At 48.3% G+C, this 25290-nt stretch overlaps 1 protein-coding gene across 2 annotated transcripts in view; it reads left to right on the top strand.

The window, feature by feature from the left end:
* Positions 1–25290, top strand: part of TOX2 (TOX high mobility group box family member 2) — a 101142-nt gene that overhangs the window by 13628 nt on the left and 62224 nt on the right. Inside the window, exon 2 of one of the 2 annotated variants that reach the window (XM_044263006.1) lies at positions 9870–9935. In XM_044263006.1, the coding sequence (XP_044118941.1) occupies positions 9870–9935 (66 nt within the window). Of the gene's footprint in view, positions 1–9869; positions 9936–25290 lie in introns of those variants that run through there. The other variant, XM_044263005.1, reaches the window with a different exon arrangement.

Raw genomic sequence — 25290 nt, 5'->3', positions numbered from 1 at the left:
AATAATAGACCTCAGTTAAATTCATGTATCTAAAATGTTACCACTTAAGCATGTAATCATAAATTTCAGATTATTTTTTTAAAGATTTATTTATTTAAATGATAGACAGAGATCACATAATAGGCAGAGAGGCGGGGGTGGGGGGGAAGCAGGCTCCCTGCTGAGCAGAGAGCCCTATGCAGGGCTTGATCCTAGGACCCTGGGATCATGACCTGAGCCGAAGGCAGCAGCTTAACCCACCGAGCCACCCTGGTGCCCCTAAATTTCACATTCTTTTGTTGTTGTTCTGAGTCTTTGAGCCCTGGTGAGTATTTTATACTCACACACACCTTAATTCGGACTAGCTGCGTTGTAGATGCTCGGGGCCACATGTGGTTGAGGGTCACCCTCCTAGAGAGTACGGGTCTGGAAGGAGGATGGTTGGAGGCAGTTGAGAAGGTTCTGCTTCCCCATCTGTAAAATGGGGACAATGACTCCTATCTCCCAGAGGAGGCAGGTGCCTGGTAGTTCTCCACCACGGGAGCTGTAGCGATCGTTGTCTTTTCATACTCCCTCCCAATGTATTTTATGACTTGCGAACAGGCAGCACCATCCACACCAGCTCTTGCTGGTAGCGGGGAGAAGGGTCCTACAGTAACCACAGTGCTGGGCTTGCTCAAGAGGTCTGCTCCCGCCCCCCTCCCCTGGCAGGCATTGCTCCGCCTTACTGGCTGATGAGACCCCAGGCACAGAGCTGTCAGGTCACCTGCTCTGGTTTACAAAGCTTGGAAATGGTGGGGTGGGAAGCTAGTATAGGCCTTTGGGGAACCAGTAGCCTGGACTATAGACTCAGCTCTGCCACATCCTGGCTGTGTGGCCTTGGAAAGATCCTTTAACCACTCTGGGCCAGTCCTAGGGCTGGGTTTCTCAGGGGGCAGAATAAGGATGTGCATTATGCTGGAAAACAGGTGCACCAATAAAGAGAAAAGCTTTTTTTGGAGGGAAATTGATATTTGGTATTTAGGAACAAAGCATCATCGTGGGAAAAATCTCTCATTTGGACTCATGAAGATTTCAATTTACAGATTTTATTTTAAATTATATGTGGCAGGCGTGGGCATCAGGGGTCTTCCCCATGTGTGAGACCTCAGAGGGTTGTATAAAGACTCACTCAGTTTCCTCACCGATGGGAGAGGGGTAGTTATAGTGACCTAGCGGCCTCTTGGGGTTGATCTGTACTTTTTATAAGTAATAACTAATAAATAAATACTGAGTGCTTGCTGTGTGTGTACTAGGCGATGTTCTCTGTACTTTCTGTGTGTTAACTTAGTCAATCTAAGTGATAGACCCATTTTCCAGATGAGGAAACTGAGAAAGAGTAACTTCATTAAAACGTCACACGACTTGAAAAGCAAGGCTGAGATTTGGACCTAGGGAGCCTGGCATCAGGGCCGGGGTTTGTAACCATCATCCTTCTCTAAGTGCGCTTGCGCCCGAGGCTCTGTCCCGGGGCCCCTTTCACCTGCGCAGCGCCTCTCTGACCCTCCCCCGCCTCTCCCGGGTCCTGATGTACATCTCTCTGTGACACCGCCACCTAAAACCGCACTCTTGGCAGGGCCCAGGGCGCAGCTGCCACATTTGCTGCCTCTAGCTTTTGAGCTGTGTTTTGATCCACATAGAGGGAGTGTTCTCACGGCCGACGTGGGGGTAGGCAGGCGGTGTGTATGCTGCTTTGATTGTTTCCTCTTTAGATCTCTGTGAGGTGCATCTCTCAGTGTCTGCCACTGGCTGCTGGGGGCTGTGCATCCTTGGTCTTTGATCTGTGTCTCTGTGCAAGGAGCGGAGCAGGGGCAAGCAGATTCTACAGAACAACTGTTGCTTTGGTACCAGGAGTTAAGGCCAAGTTCAGAACTGGCTGGGTGGATTGGGCAAGCTCTCCAGCCACCCTGAGCCTTGCCTTGCTCATGTCTACAATGGGGCTGGCCCTGCAGCCTTGGTATTTCTGGGAGGGTTCCAGTGAGATGACCAGGCACAGCCCAGGGATGAGGTCTGGTACACAGTAGCTGCCCACTGGCCTGAGCTCACAGCAGCCTTGAATGCCATGTTCCCTGCTCTTTGCCTGGCCAGTTCCTGTGTGCCCTCCATCCCGGAGCTGCCATGTTGCCTTTTCAGGATGCCTCTCTTGAGAAGCCTTCCTTCCTTGTGTCCACACCCCTGGAGTAACCTTACCGTGCCATTGCCACATTTGTCAAAGAAGAAACCATTATTTAATGTCTGAAATGCTGAATTCGTTGCTATACTTTGCAAAGCTAGTCTCTCCAAATCAAGCATCAGCTGAGGTTTGTAGGATTTGGGGGGAGCACAGTGTCCCGGGATAGACGATTTTCAGAAGCAGGAGGCTCTGGGACTGGCTAAGTCCTAGAGGTGGGCACGTGGCTACTGGAGTCAGACTATTATTGATCAATTTGATTTTCAGAGGCTTGAGTGAATGTGGAGCTGTCACTGACCAGTTGGGATGGGCTTCGAACAAGTTTCATAGTTACTCGTTCCCATCTCGGGACTATGGCCAGAGAACTGCCTGTCTTTCTCCAATGTGGGGAATGGGAACATTCTAGTCTCTGAAGCTTCTGCATAGAACTGGGGTCTTCTTGATGGTAGGGACTGTCAGAGTCATCACGTCTTGTGCCAGTACAAAGTTGGGCACATAATACACACTCGAGATATTGTTCCGTAAACAACAGTTGCCCCCTTTGTAACCTCAGAACCCCTTTGCTTTTATGTTTCTGTGCCTTATGACAAGTTTTATTTATTATAAATTCCCAGTGGTTTTGACTGTGTTACTTGGCACCTTGTAGGTCTTTACTACATGATATACAAGGGCATGAATTGATTTAATTTTGCTTCTGCATATTTAAATTAGATCCTAGACCCAGCTGGAGAGTATGAGTGAATGAGGGGAAGACATGAGAGGGGTGGGGTCAAGGTGAATGGGTTGACTTTGAACAGGATTGAGAGATTTCACCTTTTGCGACAAAAGGGAAGGGCAGGGCTGGTGTACTGTCAACAGGGTGGGGAGGGGAGAGATTTGAAGGGAGAGCTGACAGCCTCAGGGACCTAGGAAACATAGTCCTGATGGAGAGGGTTGCCAAGCACGATGTGGGGATAAGAGTTTAACACATAATAACAATAACAGGTTAAATTCAAGGTCACTCACAACCATTACGGGTGGAACCAATACTCTAATTCATGAATCTGTGCTGTAGCCCAGGACATCACATTACATGTAGAAGTTGAATTGAACCCAGAGCCAACTTAGGATGGAAGTTTAAGGTTGGGCCCAAGAACACAGATCGGGGACGCCTGGGTGGCGCAGTTGGTTGAACGACTGCCTCCGGCTCAGGGCGTGATCCTGGAGTCCCGGGATCGAGTCCCACATCGGGCTCCCAGCTCCATGGGGAGTCTGCTTCGCTCTCTGACCTTCTCCTCACTCATTCTCTCTCTCACTGTCTCTCTCTCTCAAATAAATAAAATAAAAATCTTTAAAAAAAAAAAAAAAAAGAACACAGATCGAACAGAAGAAAGCAAGACTGCTAAGGATGCAACACAGCCCGAAAAAAAAAAGACCAGGGAGAGTTGGATTTTAGTGGGTAGAGAAGGGCAAGAGGAGGGTGCTCCAGGCTGATGACGGGACAATATTGTAAAGGCTGGGGCACTGGAGGTTCCTGTAACCTTGAGGGATGCCCTGGGAGCTGAGGCTCAGGGCCAGTTGTCATGGAGGGTCAAGACCAATGATGTGGTGTCACTGCAGGGTTTTGTCCCAAGCACTAGTGATAGCCGGGGTGGAGGATGGATTGGGGGGAGTGGGAGCTAAGAACAGAAGGTACTGCTTCTATCCTGTGTAGAAGGTGACATCTTCTCTCAGGATGGTGGACCCCTGGAAGAAGAGCAAATGCAGGCACATGTCAGAAGTTCAGTGTGGGGTGTGTGGAATTTGAGATGCTCATGGACCAGGCGTCCAGGGAGAAACTATATGTTGGAATCTGGATGTAATTTGGTTGAAGATGAACATTTGAGAGTCAGTGATACGTTGTAATCCTAAGAGGCCATGACATTGTCCAGGGGAAGTGTGAGTAGAGTAAGAAGGAGTTACCAGATATAAGTTAACCATCCACTTATCCATCCCACTCACCCGTGCAACCCATTCCATCAACCCAGGCATCCCACTTGGGGTTTTCATTCTCACTCTTCATTCTTTCTCACTCCACCATTCCATCCATCCATCCATCCATCGCACCCACCCACCTGCCCATCCCACCTTCTAAATCTGCGATCCAATCACTGAGTCATCTGTTGATCTACCTCCTGGTCCATCTGTCACCTTCATTTTTCCAAACCATGTGTCTTCCCCTCGCACCTATTTATCATCCATCCATCCATCCATCCATCCATCCCACCCATACACCTGCCCACCATATATCCACTCATTTTACCCATTACAACTATGTCCTTCTCTACTGATTATGTCAACCACCAGCCACATGTGACTTTTGAGCACTTGAAATATGGCTAATTCTAAACTGAGATACGCTGTAATGTAAAATGCACATCAGATTTCAAAGACAGTATTTAAAAAAAAAGACTTCAAACCATCCCATTCACAGTTTTTCTGTTGATTACATGTTGTAATCATAATATGCTAAAAATATTGGGTTAAATAAAATATGTAATTAAAATTAATTTCACTTATTTATATTTGGTTTTATAACTGTGGCCACAGGAATTTAAAATGACATATGCAGCTTGCATTTGTAACTTGGATTATATTTTCATTAGACTGTGCTGATGTATACATCTGTCACCCATCCATCCATCCATCCATTCATTCACCCCTCTATCTCATCTTTCACTCCCTCCCTCTTCCCATCCATTCACCCATCCAGTTATCTCATTTGTCCATCCCACAGATACCTAATTTACACTTACTATGAATCAGTGTCTCTCAGGATCGTAAGAATGAGGAAACCGAGGCATAGAACAGCTAACGCACTTGCTCACGGTGGTGCCGATGGAGCTGGCATTGTCTGATTCTAAGATCAGGGCTCTCCCTTTTCACCTTGGCTATTGCTAAGTTTCCTTAAAGTTAAAATGGGGTCTAGGTTGGGAGGGCTGTTGGAGTAGGGGCCCAGGAGCCCCTCTTGCAAAGGGGACCACATGGTTTGGAGGGAGAGACAGACCCTTCAGAAGCCTCTGTGAGCAGGGTTCCTGGTGGCCGTCATGAAAGGGTTATCCCCACACATTCGATATTTGCAAAAATGTGGGTTCTTTCAGATTCCCAAACTCATTTCCATGACAAAACTCTTGGGAAGAGAAGATGAAGGTCTGGCTTTTGCAGAACAATCTTCCAGCTGTAATGAGGACTGAAGATGGCGATGGGAAAAGGAATTATAATTAGAATATGAAATGGGGAAAATTAATCTATTCCAGTCAGTGGTAAGAGGATGTTCTCCTGGCATTTCACAGAAATTCTTGGGCCATTTTCCCCCTGCATTTTACCCCCACCCCCAATTTTAAAAGATACAGAAGGTTGCGCGGCGTGAAAAAATACATTTTTGGCCGAGGGACTGATACATTGTGAGATATGCATGAAATTTAAGCTCCTGTGTGTGTCGGCACATGCTCACGCCATCCACGTTTGTGGGCACACTCAGGCGAGTTCCGTTTACGTCGCTGCAGATGAGCCGTCCTCCCTTCCTTCCCTGGTGTGCACGCTGTGGGCGTCGTGTACCCGTCACATAAAGGGTCTACGACACGTGCACATTCAGGCTCGTGCTATGGACACCTCTGTGTTGGCTTGTGTTGCCTGTGGGTGTGGTACGTGTGTGAGGAAGTGTCGTCACAGTTTCCCACCAGTTTGTGATGTGTGTGTAGTCACCAGGCTTGAGCACACTGCATCTGACATAGACATTTGTGTCTGCACACACCCCCCACCCGCCCCCAGCATTCGCTGTGTGGTGGGTACAAATGTGGGCATTTGTGATCTTGGTTGTGCATGCGGAGGAGGAGGGGGCCCTGATTTGTGATTTCTCCCCTTGGCTTACAAGTTCTTTCCCCCAGAAAAACAACCTCCCCAAAAGGGCTGACGAGGTAGGCTCCAGGCCTTAGGACCCTGGGGGCCAAGCCAGGGGAAGCCTGGGACCCTTGGGGTCACCCTCTCTCCTTCCTTCCCCTGCAAGGACTCCGATATGGTGGAGCCCTGAGCCGAGGAGGTCAGAGAACAGACTCCTTCCACCTCCCGCCGCCGCCACCACCACCATCTCGGGTTCATGGCTGCCCAGCAGCCAGGTCCCAAACCCAGTGTGCTCCCAGGGCACCATGCAAGACAATTGGGGTAACCCATCAGAGGCTGACCCAGGCCTGGTCTTGGGAACCACTGCCAACTGCTCAGGTCCTCCTCGAAGGTGAGAAGCAAGCTTTACTCTAGTAGGTGGCAGCTTTTCTTGGTTGAATAAATGATTGAATGAATGAACCCACTAGAGGCAGGCTCTGGGGACCTCATGTGGTCCCTTTGGGAGACCCCCTTGCGTCTCCCAGGCTATACACCTCAAAATCCAGGGTTTTCTTTTCCCGTATCCTCAGAGCCATCCCCCACGGCTCACCACGGATAATGCCTCCCTCCCTATGTGCCAGCCCCAGGCTAATGGTTGCTTCTATATTGGGGTGCTGCAAAGCCTTGATCCCCACTCTTAAGGGGCTTCTGGCCTAGTGGGAGAGACCAGACCAAAGAAGCAGGCAGCCCACTCTGAAACCCAGCCTGTCTCTAAGTGTGTGATTTTTGGATAGCTGTGAATCCTCTCAACCTGATTCCTTGGTTTTAAACAAGGAAAATAATACCTGCTTTGCCGGGTTGTTTTCAGGATGAAATGAGATATTTTATGGTATTTGCTCAGTGCTGGGTATATTCATTCATTCCCCATACATTTGTTGAGTGCCTGCTGTGTGCATCAGGGAGAGGAGACCGGGTCCTTCCTTTTGCGGTGGTTCCATCCTAGCCAGCATTTAATAAATGGGCTGTTACATGGGCTGTGTTTTTAGCCTGTGCCATACCGTTTCATTACTATTGCCTTAAAAAATGTTTTAGACACCTGGCTAAACTAAGTCCCCCTCCATTTCTAGTCATTGTTTCTTATAGAACCTATAAATTATATGTGGCTTTTTAAAAGGTTTTACTTTTCTCCAAGTAATAAATGGCCATGGGGACACATCAAATAGCACCCAGGAGTTTTTGTTGAAAGCTCCCCACCCTGTCCCATTCCTTGTCTCGTTTCTGATGCCAGCCTGTTACTGATGCTGGAGGGGGAGGCAGTTTGGAGATGACCAGAACACAGTTCTAGCCTCCATGCTGCTCCCACTCTGGGGCAGAAGATAGATGTGGAGACAATCTATGTTGTAAGAAGGACAGCCAGAGGAGGTGAGAGCCTGGAAGGCCTCCTGGAGGAGATGGTTTCTGAGCAGAGCCTTGAAGCATAGCTCAAGGCACAGTGTGCTGGATGACCCCTGCATTGGGGGCCAGTGCCCAGACTCTGGGCACGGTGCGACCTTTTCTTTTGTTAATACGACAGTCACTGAAGGACTCTGCCGATCCCTGTGCTGGCAAGGCATTTGGGTATACCCATTAATCCTGCTGCCTTGATGGGAAGACTGGCCTAGTAAAAGATAATGTGAATAGTATCATGCTTCATTCATTCATTCATTCATTCATTCAGCCAACAAGCAATTATTGATTATCTGCTTTGTGCCAGCCACTATTCTAGGTGTTTGGGAGGCAGAGGGCCCAAGACTCCTGACCGTCAGGAGCCTCCATTTTGATAGGAGAAATCCACCACAAGCACTGAACATGGTAAAATAAGTAAGTGATGTGGAATGCTAGAAGCTAAAAGGGTCTATGGACCAAAGAACAAGGTAGAGCAGGGCATGGGAACCCGGAAGGGGTGGGGGCGGGGCCCGCAGAGGTAGCAGGGCTGGGCGCTGAGCCTCTGTGCGTGAAGAGGGCCCAGGTGCCCTGGCATCTTGTGCATAATCGTGGCAGGGTGGGTTTTCACGGCCTCCGCGAGGGTGCTTGGCAATGCCTATCAGAATCTCACACGCACACATGCCTGAACCCAGAGACTCTACAGACTAACCCTACAGATAAACTCACACCCCGGCAAAATGATGAAGGTACAAAAATATTCACGAGAACAGTGCTGGAATAGGGAAGGACTAGAAACAGCTCGATGGCCCGTGAGCTCAGCTAGTTGAATATATCTGTTACATCCATTCCGTGGAATACCAGGTACCGGGAGACAGAATTACGTTCTGATATAAAACACTTCCCAAGACGTGTTGCTAGGAGAAAAATGAGGTGCAAACCAGGGTGTAGAGTATGTTGTCATTTATGTGAAAGAAACGACCATCAAATGTATACATGTGGACCAGCTCTGAAAGGATGTAAAGGAAGCCGGTAGACTCAGGGGTCGCCTCTGGACAGGAGCAAGGGGTGGCGGGAGGTGGGTGGGAAGGAGAATTTTCACGCTGTTGCTTTTCATGTGTTGGAGATTTTGAACCCTGTGAATATCACCTAATAAAAAAATTACATTTTCAATTAAAATAAAATGTCCAGCCGCCATCGGGGCCCCACCCAGATCCCTTTACTAGTTTCTGCAGCCAGCTTCCATCTGTCAGGAGCTCTGGCTGCAAATGGCTCACAGCTGGCACGGTTCTCTGGGGAACTGTCCCTGGCCAAAGGGGGGCTGCCCTGCTCAGCAGGTTATGCCTCCCCTTGTCCCCTAAGGGCAGCCTGCAGCCAGTGACTGACGGAAATCCATTGGGCGATTCATGCCCTATGGCTCCTCATGGGACCAGGCTGCTGCGGGTCTCCAGCTGAGATCACATCTTTGCTGAACGACTTCCACTGCCCTGTCCTGCTTTCCTCCCTCCCTTACAGAATTTCCCGAAGAGCACTTCCCAAAAATTCACATGCATTTGAATCCTGGTCCTATGCTCTGCATTTAGGGAACCTGATCCAAGACACCTGTCTCAAGGAAAGGTAACTTACTGGAAATGAGCTAAGTACTCTCCATGTTTTGGTACAATACCCCGTGGAGAGGGGACCACTATCATTATCCTCATTCAACAGATGAGGAGCCTCAGAAATTCAGACACCAGCTCAAGAAGGCACATCGTGGAAAAAAAGCCAGAGAGCCCAGAGCCCACACTTCCCCCATGATGCCTGCTTCCTACTGCAGGAAGATCTTCCTGCATCCAGACTTGGCAGCTTATCAGAACACAGGACTGTAGTTTCTGTGCATGGTTTCTACCACAGCCCTCACTGCCTGTGGCCAGAGGTGGCCTAAGGGGAAAATTTGGGGGTGGGAGGAGGCCCAAGCTTCTTAGGATGGTAAGACCTGGAGGGCATGTCTGGGGCAGGACTCTGAAGATCTCAGCCTCCCTCCATCATGTGGAATTCTAGCTCCAGTTAATAGTCTGATGTCCTTTTGGCCAAGAGAGAGATTTGCATACTTCCAGGGATGGGGAGCCTCAGTATCTGACAAGGGCCATCTGTCGCATCTCTGGACAAGGCATTAAGGGCAGAAAGGTTTTCCTCTCTTCATTCTGTGATGAATGGTGCCAATCCAAGCCCACGGGGGCCACAGAACAGGGGCTGCTCTTTTCACCCTAGAGAGAATTCTGCTGAAATGGGATTTGGGCATCTTGACCTTAAGCTTTGCTTCTCCAGGCCCCACAGACCTTTCCCCTCTGTGAGTTCAGTCTCCTGACCTCCTTGGACGTCTCCTGGGGCTTTCTGGAAAACATTGTATTCAGACCGACTTCTCTCTCTTTCTCTGTTCTAGTTTGATGGTGACAGTGCCTACGTGGGGATGAGTGACGGGAACCCAGAGCTGCTATCGACCAGCCAGGTGGGTGCGCCGTCCTCCCTGTGTGTGGGTCCAGCCTGGAGCTGGCCGGAGCTGAGCTGCTGCAAGGTGGGCCCGGGGTGGGGCAGAGCAATACGGCAGGGCCACCACTGTCCTGTCTCACAAGGATCAAGAACACCAAGTATCCCTTTAAGCGTGACGAATCCAACTGGGACCACGGTGTTTTCGGTAAATCACCTACCTGGCTAAGGTTGGCTTAAAATGGGCACCGTTAAAACTTGGTAAAACTGCAAATGTGTTGCCCACATTTCCCATGGACAGAGGAGAAATTTTCAGCAGCAGTGAGTAGAGATGTCACATGCTCCTTGGTACTCTCTGCCCCTTGCCACCACATAACACCCACGGGATCGACACTGGCAGGGAGGCACACATGGCCATGCGACACTGGCAGGGAGTTCTCCTGCCCACCTAGCGTTGTGTGGTCCCACTGGGGAGTATTGTGGATGTGGCATTCAGGGAGGAGAGCAGAGGCTTCCTGTGTGGTCCTCCCTGGGAAGGAGACTGAGTCATCCCTCTGCAGGGCTATCCTGGTCCCTAGCCCTCTGGGAGTTCCAGATGCCAGCTAGAATCTGAGTTTCCACGGAGAGCCTGGTCTCCCAAAGTTGTTTTCTTTCAGTTGGTAGCATCCTTACTGCAGGCTGGGGTGCCAGGGAGGGTCCTCACTGCAGGCTGTGGAATTTGGAGGATGACTCCTTAAGGCAGTGGTGCCGACAGGGTGGCAGCACCTCAGGGTGCAGAGGAACTTGGGGAGCTGGACGAGCCTGTCCCTGGAGCTGACCTCCATCCTCTGTCTGTGCAGTCATGATGGTTGTGGCAGTCCAAGTCGGGTGGCTGGGCCCACATTTACCAGCTGGGGAATCAGAATGCTATGAATTCACACACATTTATGTGCCCTCCTGTGAGACAACCCCAGTGGTGGACCTAGATGAGTAAGGCATGGGCCTGTGGCTTTTAGGGTGCACTCCCAGTGAGGGAGGATCCCGTACTCAGTGCAGGGGAGTGAACTCTGCCGTGGGGCACTGCACCTCCCTCCCCCGCTGCTGCAGGGGTGCTCCTGCTGGGGCCGCCGTGCCATCCATGCCCCTTGGCTGGTCTGTGACCGTGTGAGCATCACAATGCTGGGGCAAGCCTGCCTTTATATGGCACTGACTTGTGCCGGCCTGAAAGACACTCTGGTGGGCAAGACTCCAGCTCCTGGAAATGCTCGTTTTGGAAGAAGCCCCTGAAGTCATTTAATTGTCCGTAGTCAGCTTGGACATGTAGGCGTCTCAAAAGACCAGAGCTTCCCTGCTCCCGAGCATCTCATCTGAGCCCTTTCGCAGCGTTTAAAGTGCATTTTGTTAGCGGGCTGAGCCTGGCTCTCAGAACTCTGGCAGGTAGAATCGGCATGGCTGAAACCCTGTTGGACAGCGTGGCCACCATCCTCCCGTGGGAAGGGAGGGTGGGGCTCGGGGGGCTCCCCGTGGGCCCACAGTCCTTTACAGAAGAGATATAGGGCAAAGAGTTCCCACAGGCTGCTCACAGCAGCGCCCTTGCCCGCCACCCAGTGTGTCGTCACTGTCGCAAAGCCTTTTCCTCAGTGGCTACTTCAGCAGACCTTCACCAGTCTTGAGAAGTAGTAGGTTGTCATTCATCCCATTTTATAGATGAGGAAGCTGAGGCTGGAGGATGTTGAGTGGCTCATTCAGGGAGGGGACAGCTGGGGCTCAGAACTCCACACATTACTTTGCTCCATTCCTGCCTCAAGCCTGCCACCAACTTCCTTCAGCCAAGTGTCCCTTTGTCAGAGAGCTGTTCATGACCCTGAAATCCAAATTAGGTCCCCTCCCCTTGATTCTCTCTCATGACACTGTGTCTTTTTAATCCGTGGCATCTGTTACTGCTTATCTGTGTGACGACTTGGCTGGCATCTGATTTCCACACTAGACTGTGACTTCTGTGAGAGCAGGATCTGGACCCTCATTCACTGTTGTAGCTTCCAGTGTGTTACAAAGCCTGACATGTAAAAGGCACTCGGGAACGACTTGTGTGATGGGTCATGTGGCCCCTTCTCTTTTCTGGACTTCAGTTTCCCTGGCAGTGAAATGAGGCAGTTGGATTCCTCCAGGGGAATCCAAGTCTCTTGTGCTGTCACTTGGAGTCTCCCTAATTTAGCGCTTCATAGAGAAAACATGAGGGTTCCCTGTGATTGACCAGCCACCTGGTGGCAGGAGCCAGCCTTGATGGCAGCAGATTTAGCAATTGCAATCTAGACTTCCTACAGGGTGCCAGTTGGCTTTTGTTGCATATGAAGCATGTCAAGGGGCTCCTGGGTTGATCAGTCAGTTGGGCGTTGGATTGCTGATTTGGGCTTGGGTCATAATCTCAGAGTCCTGAGATTGAGCCCTGCATTGGGCTCTGTACCCAGCACAGAGTCTGCTTGAGATTCTGTCTCTCCCTCTCCCTCTGCCCCTGCTCTGCTCATGCTTGCTCTCTCTCTCTCTCTCAAATAAATAAATAAACAAGATAAATAAAATCTTAAAAAAAAAAACAACCCTAATCAAGTCAAAACTTAACATCTTAAAACAAAAAATATTTACATAGTTCAAAATTCCATGGGTTGGTGGCTTGGTTGGGTTCAGCTGGGTGGCTCTTCTGGCCGCAGCTAGGACCCCTGTAAGTGGCCACTGTAAGCTGCCGGGTCAGCTGTGGGCTGGTTGGCATGGGGACTCACTTCTCTTCCAGACAGTCTCTTGTCTCCCAGCGGGCTAGCCTGAGGTGGTTCACGTGGTAGGAGTGGGTTCCCAGAGCAGCAAGGACAGCAGTTGCAAGACCTTTTGAGGCCTAAGCTTAGAACTGGCACATGAGTACTCCCAGCACATTCTGTCACTCAAAGCAAGTCAGAGAGCCAGTGTAGACTCAAGCATGGGGAAGTAGACCCCACCTGTTGATGTGAGGAACTGCCAAGTATTGTGGTCTTTTAACAAACCCATGGGAACACGGGATGTTGTTCATGCTGATTTTACTGAAGAATAACAGACTCATCCAGGACATACAGCCCCTAGTGGCTTGGGGGGCTCCAGGATCCCTACTTCTTAATGTTTTCTTCCAGTCTTTTCCCTGAAGGGCTTGTCTAAACCCCTCCCGGCCCCACCCCATATGTATCATGTGGATACACACATGAACGCCCTGTCATGTTGTGCTCCCCCACCAACCGCAGGGATTGTATGGTCCAAGTTCCTGGGGGGCTGACATAAACATCCAGGCAAAATGATGGTCCCCTCACCAACAGAGTATTCAGAGTACAAACACGCTATATGTCTTTTTTTTTTTTTTTTTTTTTTTAAGTAGGCTCCTTGCCCAGCCTGGAGCCCAACGTAGGGCTTGAACCTACTATCCTGAAATCAAGACCTGAGCTGAAATCAAGAGTCAGATGCTTAACTGAGCCCCCCAGACAGCCCCAGAGTACAAAGAGTCTAAGTGGCATAAAATGCATAAAATGCATTGAGCAAATGTTTATTGGATACCTATTATGTGCAAGGCTCTTGATGTAAGCAGGAAGCCATTTCTGGAAGATGTGCTTCTAGAACATACCATTTCATTGTTTTAAGAACCTGCTCTTTAACGTAACCTTCTCTTGAAACACCATCCTTTTTATCTAGAAACGGCAGTAGAGACACAGTTTCCTATGAGATCTATAACAGCCAACTGCACCCCCTGTTAACTTTCAAACCAGCCCTATGGGCTTGCAGTTTCTTTTGCAAATGTATACTTTATTGTTTGGTTTTTACAAGTTTCCACAAAATTCCTGCCTGGTTGCCTTAGCTTTCACACAGTATCCCCTTTACCCCCTCCCTGGACCTTGTGTTTCCTTTTGTACCAGACTCCTGTGGGTGGTCTGAGACCGAGATGCAATTCTCAGGCATGGCTTCTGGCCCATCAGCACCTTTTGGGAGGTGGGGGGGGGGTACTTGTAGAGATAAGCTCCCTCTGCCCCCGGTTGAGAACAGACCCTCGCTAGGAGTCACAAGGACGATATTTCCCAGTTATGTGACCCTGGGAAGAGTCTCCTTCTTGCTGGGATGAGGCTGAAGAGGAAAGGAACAAGGCCGTGGGCTCAGCAGACTTGGATTCAAATCAGCTCTTGCATATCCCAGCCAGATGCCCTCTATAACCCCGAGCAAGGGGTGGCAATGGTCCGTCAGTTGGGAGAAGTAACGTTTGCCGCCCAGAGTATTTTAAGTACCTGAGAGGAGTGGTGTGGATTCTCATCACCAGGCCGGGGCACCCGTTCTCCAGCTGCTGTGAGTGCCGGCTGCTAACTATTCACAGCTGCCCCTTCTCTGGAGGATTAGCTTCTGCCAAATGAGAACCCTGAATGGGGAGGAGTGTGGGGGATGGTCTAGAAGGCCAGGTGGGCGTCTGGTCTCAAGCCAGGAGCAATTCTGCAGATCCCCGAGGAGCTCCGGCTGACACGGCATCCCTGCTCAGCTCCTTCCCCTGCCCTGTCCTGTTGCCCTCCCTTCCCTTCGGAGTCACTTCTCAAGGGGAATGTCAGTGTCATAGGAACCCCAATCTCAGGCTCTACTTCAAGAGAATGTAACCTAGGATACTGTATGAACTTCCAGCCTTCCATAAAACTAGCTGGGACTTATTTCCATGTTTTTCTTGTCCTAAATAATGCTTTGGTTACACAGATGACTCTCTTGTCCCCTCTTGTGCTCATTTATAGCTCTGTGCCTTTGCATGCACTGTTTCTTCTGATAGGAATCCCTAACCATTTTCACCCGACAAATGCCATTTGTCCCTTCAGGGGCACTGCGGATGTCAGCTCCTTAGTCTACCCTTCCTGGTTGTAGGTAGAATGTCCCGCTCTCATAGCTGTAAATATGGCTTCCGCTAAAGATTTCTGACTTTATCCTAAGAATTATTGAAAGGGTTTTTTGTGTGTGTGAGAGAGAGAGAGAGATAAAGAGAGAGATAGGGAGGGAGAGAGGGAGGGAGAAAGCCGGCACATGACTATTTCCAGCACATTCTATTAGTCAAAGCAAGTCACTGGGCTTTGTTAGTGAGAAAGAGATTGAGATTGAATAACATGATCAAATAGTATAGCTTTAAAAGCTCTTAATGGCAAGAGCAGATACAGGTGGGCCACATGGGAGGGTAAGTGAAGGATGGTATATCCTCTACTGTGGTAGAGGCAGAGGAGAAGGAAAGAAGTGGTTGGATCTAAGACATGTTTTGAAAATAAAGTTAGTAGGTCTTGCCAATGGATAGATCTAGGGTGAAAGAGAAATGAAGGAGTAAAGGATGACTCTGAGGCTTCCAGCATAGCCCTTTCTCCAGCATGGTGGTATCCATTTTCTAAGCTGGGAAAGGCCTGGGCAGATTTGATGAGGTTAGACTTGGACATGTTACATTTGAGATGCTCATACAAGTGGAGATGATCAAGTAGGGAGATGGCTAGAACTCCTTGGGGAAGTCAACTTGGAAGTTCTTCGCCCATGCTATTAAAACCCTGTGAGGAGGAAATTTGCAAAGACAGAGAGAGAAGAGTGAGGAGAAGACCAAGGAGCTTAAATGTTGAGCTCCAATATCTGAAAGCAAAGTGTAGGAGGAGAAGACCTTGAAATAGGTTGAGAAGCAGTGACCAGAGAAGTAAGAGGAGAACGTGGAGTCTTAGATGGAGGTAAGGGATTTTGGGGAAAGTGATCCTGGGTCCACAGCTTCTTCCCTTTCAAAAGATAACTTTTATACAAATCAGAGGTTTGTATGTACTCATGGCACAAAGGCAGCAGAAAAAACTTTAAGGTATACTTTACAGCTTTAGAATGGAAAAGATATTTCCATGACTCCAAGTCTTAGACGAAAAGACTTAAAAATTTGACCACAAAGAAAAAAGAAAAAAGAAGAAAAACAACTTTTGTATGGCTAAAACAGCATAAGTAAAGTCAAAAGACAAATGAAAAATTGTGCCAAATTATTTTCAACTCACAATATAGTCAAAGGATTAATCTCCCAAATATATAAAGAGTTCCCAGAGTACACCTGCCTGGCAAATCCTCACCAGAGGATTAAAATGTAAATCCTCACTGGAGACCTAAATGTGAGACAGGATCCATCAAAATCCTAGAGGAGAACACAGGTGGCAACCTCTTTGACCTCAGCTGCAGTAGCTTCTTCCTAGACACATCACCAAAGGCAAGAGAAGCAAGAACAAAAATGAACTATTGGGATTTCATCAAGATAAAAAGCTTTTGCACAGCAGAGGAAACAGCCAACAAAACCAAAAGACAATCGACAGAATGGGGGAAGATATTTGCAAATGACATGTCAGACAAAGAAGAGCTCATATCCATGATCTATAAAGAACTTACCAACTCAACACCCAAAGAACAAATAATCCAATCAGGAAATAGGCAGATGACATGAACAGACATTTCTGCAAAGAAGACATCCAAATGACCAACAGGTACACAAAAAAGTGTACTTGGCATCAGGGAAATACAGATCAAAACCACAGTGAGATACCACCTTACAGCAGTCAGAATGACTAAAATTAACAAGTCTGGAAATGACAGATGTTTGTGAAGATGCGGAGAAAGAGGAACCCTCCTACACAGTTGGTGGAAATGCAAGCTGGTACAGCCACTCTGGAAAACAGTATGGAGGTTTCTCAAAAAGTAGACAGTAGAGCTACCCTACGACCCAGCAATTGCAGTACTGGGTATTTACCCCAAATATAGAAATGTAGTGATCTGAAGGGACACGTGCACCCCAATGTTTATAGCAGCAGTGTCCACAATAGCCAAACTATGAAAAGAGCCCAGATGTCCATCAACCAATGAACAGATAAAGAAGATATGGTGTATATACATACAACAGAATATTATGCAGCCATCAAAAAATGAATTCTTGCGATTTGCAACCATGTGGATGGAACTAGAGGATATTATGCTAAGTGAAATAAGTCAACCAGAGAAAGACAATTATCATATGATCTCCCTGAAACGTGGAATTTGAGAAACAAGGCAGAAGTTCATGGAGGAAGAGAGGAAAAAATGAAACGGGATGAACTCAGAGAGGGAGACAGACCATAAGAAACTCTCAATCTCGGGAAACAAACTGAGGGTTTCTAGAGTGTAGGGGAGTGGCAGGGATGAGGTGGTTGGGTGATAGACATTGGGGAGGGATGTGCTATGATGAGTGCTGTGAGTTGTGTAAGACTGATGAATTACAGACTTGTACCCCTGACACGAATAACTCATTATATGTTAATACATTTTTTTAAAAAGTTCCCAGAAATCAATTCAAAACCCTGGTAGAAAAACATGTGGGAGATATGAATCAATAAGGTTTCAGTACAGGAAATGCAAATGGATTTTGAGTTTGTGAAAAGATACAAAAATCAGTTCCTAAAAGAAACAAAACTCTCATTTCTCACCTCTAAGGCTGACAAAAATGCAAAGGTTTGACAATTGACTCTGTTAGAGCCCCTGTGGGGAAAGAGGCACTTTCATACAGTGCTTGAAGGGAGAGTAAATTGCTGTAACTCTATGGAGAGCAAGCTGGCAGCATCTATCAAAATTACAAATGCATTGACCTTTAACCCAGAAATTTCCCTTTTGGAAGCATACCCAACAGATACATTTGCTTGCCTGAGAAATGGTGTCTTCAAGATTACTGGTCTTGGTATTGGCATAATGACGAAGAATTGGCAACAGCCCCAATATGTAACAATGTGGGACTAGTTAAATACATTATGTACATTTATCAAGTGGACTACTTGGGGCTCTAAAGAAAGAATGAAGAAACTGGAAAGATAGGGAAGTTCTTTAGATACATTGTTTATTGAAAAAGGCAGGGTGATTAACAAATAAGTCTAGTAGGTTACCATTTGTGAAAAAAGGTAGTGAGACTTTCTTTCTAGGTGCTTGTGTTTGATGAAAGCAACTCTGGAGGGATATATGGGAAATATTAATAGTGGCTTTGTACATTGTGTGTGTGTATATATGTGTGTGTGTGTGTATGTTTATGTGTATGTGTGTATTGTATGTGTGTGTTATGGAAACTGTGCACATGGACAGGCATGGAAAAGAGAATTTCCTTCATAGATCCCCAGGCATGCCTGGTCCATTTTTCTTACCATTGGATCAAGCACACTCCTAGACTGCGTGGAGGGTATAACCAGGAACCCTGAAGGCCAGAGCTGGTCAGAGTCACAGTTGCAGTTCCCAGGCACCGTCCTCGCGCCTTGAGAGTGCAGTGTCCTTCCAGCCAGGGACCGTGTAGGATGCCTGGAATGGGGGAAAGCCCAGAGCTCTGAGTTCCAGGTTCCATCTGCTCCATTTCCTTCATCTGGGTTGGTATCTATCTCAGCCTAGTCCTCAGGTGAATTATGAGGGCAGATGGTCTGTTGGATTTTCCCAGCCCAGATGCCAGTATCGATGATGCTGATGATAGGGACATGTGCAGGGCACTTCCTTGGGCTCAGACACTAGAGCTAAATGTTTCCCATGAACTGTGTCCAGTAAGTACTGTTGCTATCCCATCTTACAGATGAGAAAACTGCAGAGCAGACAGAGAGAGAGGGGTGGTTAAGTCGTTACGAAACGATGCACTGGGAATAAATGTACAAACAGTAAATGCATCGGGAGGCAGGAGGCCCTCCTGTCTTTGCTGCAGTAGAAGATTCTGGGCTTAGTAACTCTGGCCTCTGAGTCTGTGTACATCATAAAGGGTAGGGACGACACGGCTTTTATTGCTTTAATTAAAACCTGGGTGAAGAGCTCGCGATTCATATTAAAATGAAATTGTGTTTCGCTGGCTGTGGTGCCGAGAAGGGAATGGCAGTGATTACTGCTAAGATTACAAACAATCAAAGAGAAAAGGCCTTTTGCAAGCATTTCCTATTAAAGCCACAAACATCACACTTTAAAAATAATTATGGTTGTGTTATCCGAACATGATTCATGAATTCTGAATAAATATGAGGGGGTCTTGAAGGAAACAGTTTCAAGACCATAGATTTTGTTCAAATCTGATGAAATTTAATATCATTTTGCAGCTGGAGAATAAAATGCAAGGAGGGGAAAAAAAAACCCATCCTATGTGTATGGAGAGAATTGAGTATATGTCAGACGGAAGTAATGAGCTTTCCCTCATCAGTCCTACACACGTGCTTAGAAAAATGGACGAGCCTCTCTTGTTTTCATTGAGAGAAAACTGCTGAGAAAGAGTTGGTTCTTACACCTCACAGAGCTTCATTTTGCATTCCAGGGGCTAAAAATATATTCACTTTAAAGCTCTATGTTCTTGGCTGTGAGATGTCTAAATGTTCAAGGATGCAGGCATAGAGGTGTCAGGGGAGGGATTTGGGAGTGGGGCACCTTGGTCTGCGTTTGCTCCACCTCCCCCGTAGTAAAGGTCTTTTCCATAAATACAGCACATGTTTACAGCATATAGTTTTGTTTCCTTCCAACTATTATGAGAGAAATTGAATCCCTGGAAACATTCCGTCTCTCTAAATGGGATGGGAACAATGAAGATGATGCAGGAAGTTTATGGGTTGGGGGAGGGAACGGCGGTGGGTTGGAAATGTAATTGCAAGGATTTTCTTAAAACAGCACCTCTTCCACTCTCAGCCACCTTGAACTCAGCGTCTTCAACGTCTTCAACCGGGCCTGGGTCTTTGCTGGGGAGCGTAGGAGAGCCGTCTGCTTTAACAACATTTGTTCATTGCCACGTGAAGGCTAGCATCATGAAGTAGAAATGAAGCCAGGTGTGGGACCTTTCAAAAATGGTGCTGGGTCCTTAGCTTTTGGAGAATTGGGAGCCTGGGTCTTTTCAGCCTCCTTCACCATGTGCCCTTGGGTAGGTCATTTGCCTTCTTCTTCTGTTTATTTATTTATTTATTTATTTATTTTTGCATCTGTGAATGGGGGCTGAATCCAGGTTCTGAGAGACCTTCTAGGTTGTAATCAGTGGCCAAGGGGTTGGTATCCTCCCCCCACTCCACCCCCTGGCCTGAGTCTCTAGGAAGGACCATAGTCTGTCCAACATGCTAGAGATTCACCTCCCCGACGTAGCTCAGTTGCCCCAGTGCTGAGGGGGCCTTACGGATGGAGGTCAGTGGCTCTGGGTGAGGTTCCAGCCCACCCCTGGTGACAATAAAGAGATGACAGTTGCTTAACCGACTGTGCCACCCAGGGGCCCCTCCAGTCATGGTCTTTGCATATCCCGACTGGGTGACCTTGGACAAGTCAGCCAGCTTTCCCGAACCTCAATTTTGTATTGAGAAGTTCCTCAAAGTGATGCAGGGAGAAGCAAATAAGATGCATTTATTTCCTAAGTTTTTATTACAGTGCTTGATATATGGCAAATGGCAAAGTTACACGAGGTGTTATTAAAGTATCCATTTTACAGATGAAAAAACTGATTTGCAAGAAAATAAAACAACTTGCCCAAGGTCATCCGTCTAGGATGTGGTGGGCACAAGAGTCAGTGAGGCATCAGAAATACCAGCAAGGGCGGGTGGGGAGTCAGTCAGCTATTTTTTTTTTTTTAAGATTTTATTTATTGGAGAAAGAGAGAGTGAGCAGGAGGCAGGGGGAAAGAGAATCTGAAGCAGACTCCGTGCGCAGCAAGGAGTGACATGGGGTCCGTCTCACGACCATGAGATCATGACCTGAGCCGAAACCAAGAATCTGATGTTTAACTGACTGAGCCACCCAGGAGCCCCACCGGTCAACTATTTTATATGATACAAATCAAATTGTGTGAAGGGTTGAAATTGAGAAGATGATACTGGAAATATCTTGTTTTCAAAATGTGCGAAGAAACGTTCCCCTTCAAATAACAAAGATAGTAGAAAATGCCTCTTGCTCACTGTCCGCTCGCTGAAGCTACGCAACATCTTCCCGGCTGCCTCCACTAGACGGACCTCCAGCCCAGTGGTCCCGGGAGCAGTAGGGGCTATCAGGCCTCTTTCAGTCACACTAATATAAAAAGGCCTTCTTGGGGCCTAGACAGCCCATTTCTCTGTCTCTCAGATACTCCAAGCTCATGGCTCTGGTGAAGAACAAAAGTCCAGGCGTGAGGTGGTCGCCTCTGCTGGGCCTGGCATCCTTCGTCCTGCCAGTTCCTGGAAAAGTGTGGAGCACAAGGGACCCAGATGGGAGGGAGCCGCAGGTCTATGGTCCATGGGACGCCTACATACTTCTGCTTTGTTCTCTCTGTATGACCTTGACCGCATTGCTCACCCTCTCCTGGCTGCACTTTCTACCACTGTCAAATGGGATGATACTACCTTCCTGGCAGTTGAGTAGGTCAAGAAGTGGGTGTAGCTTCGTTAAGTATTTTAGTGTAGTTAGACATAGGGGAAGGCTAGGTCCAGATGTCTTATGTCATGTGTTCCCCTGTAGGGGTGTAGACTAGTTGAGAGGACTAGTTAAGTGGATATAAGGTAATCAGCTTGGCCAGGGCTGGTTATGATAGGAGCTTGGTAAAGTTTTTGTTGTTGTTGTTTTTAGAATTTATAATTTGGAGAAGAAAAGCAAAAGAGGGAGGGAACTAGGAGAAGGTTTGGTAGCTCCGTTCTGTGAATGCTTGTTACGTGGGGCTGGGGTGGATGAATAAGATGAGGTTTGTGCTTCAGGTAAACAGAAACAGAAATCTCACCGCAGGCCACACCGCGGGCTCCTGAGATGCACCTGTTTGCCCGATGGCACAGTCTGAACCACCGCCCAGGGCCACTGAGCCATTGGAAGGATGGCTTACCGGAGCTGGGGGAGCTGGGGTGCATGGCCTCGAGGGGAGCTGGGCCAGGCTGGGCGAGGACCGGGAGGTGGGCCGTGTGAACAACTGTTGGCTCTGGAGAGGGGGAAGGAGGGCCTTGTGGCAGTCTGCTTTGTGAGGTGGGCTGGTCTGTTGACCCCTTGAGGAAACCGCAGAGTTCTCTGTAACAGCACAGGCCTTGGAAGCTGATCCGGGCTTCTTCTGGCTGTTAACCGGGCTGGGACAGCCCTCAGGGAGGGCGGCTTGTGGCTAGAGGGGGTGTCTGCGTGAGGCCTTCATGTGGGCAGTTCTGAGCTAGCTGCAGGCCTTCGTAAACGCTCGCCCGAGACCGCAACACGAGCCGGCTGGCAGAAGGCCTGAGGGGGCATTTTGAGTTTATTAAGTATCCCCCCCCCCCATGCCACCAAATGTAGAAAACGGAAAGACAGAAATACCCAGTTCTCCAGAATGTCTTCATACGTTGTTGTGTAAATTGGCACAGCCACTTTGGAAAAGCTTTTCTCAGTGTCTAAAGCTCCGTGACCCTGCCACCCCATTCCTGGGTGTTCATTCAACAGAAACGCATTCATCTGTTCACCAAAAGACATGCAGAAGAATGTTCACAGTGGCTCCTTTCATAAAAGCACGAAACCAGAAGCACAAAACCCAAATGCCCACGCTCAGCAGATGGACAAATGATGGCCGGAGAGTCTGACGCGTGGAGTAGTGCGCAGCAACGAGAAGGTTGATGAACTGATGAATCTCACAGACTCTAGGGTGGGGGGAAGAAGTCAACCCCAGACAGAACATTCTGGACGATTCCATTGACTTAAAGCACATGAACCGGTGAAATGAATCTATGGTGGTAAAAAATCTGACTCGTGTTTGCCCTGGCTGGGGCGTGGGTCATGAGGAGTCGGGAGGGGCTTTGGAGGTGCTGATACGGTTTTCTTCTTTATTTGATGCTATTTCCATAAGTCTGTCTGCTTTGTGAGGATTCCTCCTTGAGCTGTCTACTTAGGACTTTCTGCTGGTTACCCTATGCTGCAATAAGTTAAAAAAAAAAAAAAAAGAATTCAAGGTATTTGCACAGATGTCTCCATATTTACAGACGTGGCCAGATGGGGAAGGGGACCCATAGCCAGATGTCCTGTGTCGTGCGTTCCCCGTAGGGGTGTGGGCAGACTAGCCCTTCATAGTCTGGGCAATTTATTTAACTTGCTGGGAGGGGAAGGACTATTTTCGCCTCATAACGGATGATGAACTGTGAAATTGCTCCAGCCGTGGCTCGCCCCAGGGAAACAGGTGGTTCGGGCTTCCCCGGATCTGCTCGGCTCCGCGGGCCCCGACCCTCGCTCCTATTTCTCTATGGACCGAGCCTTAGGAAATGATTGAAAATATGATCCCCTGAAAAAAGAAAGTGTGTGTGCATGTGTGTGTTTCTGTGACGCTGTGTTGTGGTGCCAGGAAGTCTTGTTTGTGGAATATTTGAAGATGCGCATGTGTGCACACGCTTGTCCACAGACACGGTCACACACAAGTACATACGTGCGCATCGCATTCATGTAGACACACTCGCTGACACACACCTGTTCACACATTAAACATCACTTTGTGACTCTGAGCAAGCCATATACCCTCCCAGTGCCTCGGTTTCCTCAGTGAAATGGAGGTAATGCTAATATCCAGTTATTGCGGCTGTTGTGAATCACACACACACACACACACACACATTAGATTTTTATTTGTATTTATTTGTTTGATGGCTGCCTCCCTCCTGGACTGTTGGTGTTCTGGGAGCAGGGACCAGGCCAGAGGAGGAGCTGAGGGCGTGAGGGAAGGAATGAATGAAGGGACAGGTCTCACAGATCTGCGGGCACATGTGCTGATGGTTAGACACGTTGACACACACATTGGTGCATGTCTGCAGACACATCTGTTCACATGTGTAGAGGTGCATGGGGATATGCACACACACACACCCAGACAGACTTGTCCAGGCCCAGGGCTCAGTGGGTGGCTTTAGCTGTAGTTTTAAGACTCTGAGCTGGAAGTCAGAACACAGGGCTCTGTTGGGAGCTCCAGGTAACTGTCATTTATTAAGTGACCTTGGGTAGGTCTTTCCACCGCTTAGAATCTCAGGGCTCCTAGCCGGGATGTGACAGAATTGGAATTTGAGCCACAGTCTGCCTGGGTCCAAGTCTGTGCTTTTAATGCCTAAGATTTTGCTGTCCACGGGGTGACCCACAGCCCAGTGGCCTCACCTGGAGTTTGTTGGAAATGCAGCATCTCAGGTCCCACCCCTACCTCGTAAATCAGAACCCACATTTTAACCAGTTCTGCAGGTGCTTTGTGGGCACATTATAGGCTGAGAAGCATGGCCTGAGGTGCACTGGCTTCCCCAAGTGTTAAGAGGAATCAGGGAGCCCAGATGCATGCCTGCCCTCAACACCACCAGAGAGGAGCAATCAGCAGGAGAAGGGGCAGCCGGGAGCTGCTGGTGGATGCAGTCAACATGGAGGCTCAGTGTTCCTCTGAGGGTGCCCAGTCCCTACTACTTATAAAGATGCAGAATCGCATGGTCACTAAGAGTACCAATTCATGAATTCAACTTTTAAATGTAAAAACAACCCATGTTAGTCACCTTGTAGTCCCTGAGGGTCAGACACCCAGGTTTGGCTTAGTGGGGTGCCTCTGCTCCAGACCTCTCACGAGGCTGCCATCTGTGTAGTGATCCGAGCTGCAGCCTCATCCGAAGGCCGCACCGAAGGGAGATTTGCTCCCAAGCTCATGAGTGGTTGCAGGGAGTCAGATCTCTTGAGCATGACTTCCGAGTTGGAACCTGGCTCTCTCCCTTCCTAGCTGCATGACTTCCATCAAATTTCATATCACAGTGCTTCTGTTTCTTCCTTTGTGAAATGGATGTAATAATGGCACCTGCCTCGTGGAGTTATTGTAACTCATAGAGTTGCTGCAAAGACTAATAAATTCATATGTGAAAAGTCCAAAGAACAGGGATACATTTAGCACGTTGTAAACACTGTACAGATCCTTGCTATTATTATTATTATTTGAACAAAAGTACAGAGAAGAAGGACTACACAACCTTGCCTTTCAGAGGTCACTCAGTAAGCCTTAGGGGAATGGATGAGCTCTGGGTTGCAGTTTCCTATTGGGGCTTTGGGGCATATTAACAGGAGCATGGGGTCCAGGCTATAGGAGGAGGCTTTGCTCCATTCTTCCCAGAGTAAACTTAGAATGCCAGGCCTATTCCTTGGTTCTACCACCTGGAAGGCACAAGGGTGTTGTGGTAATCCTGAGCATGAGCAGATGTCACCTGAGGGCACAGTGACCCAAGCAGAGTGTCTAGCACATCCAGGGGCCTGGGGATATCAGGGGTCTGGCTCACTGTGCCAGGTGTCAGGTGATGTTGCAGGATCTGGTCCAGGAGGTGTCATGAACCAGACAGGTGCTGGGACCCTACTCTGAAGGCAGTAGGCCTCGGAAGGGTCTGAGCTGGGCAGTGTCCCTGGAGCAGCATGAACTGGGGGACTTGCCTGCTTAGCTTTATTGTCACAGGACC

This window comes from Neovison vison, chromosome 8 (assembly GCF_020171115.1).
Source record: "Neovison vison isolate M4711 chromosome 8, ASM_NN_V1, whole genome shotgun sequence".
Classification (NCBI taxonomy): Eukaryota; Metazoa; Chordata; class Mammalia; order Carnivora; family Mustelidae; genus Neogale; species Neogale vison.
This window is presented reverse-complemented; position numbering and strand designations above follow the sequence as displayed.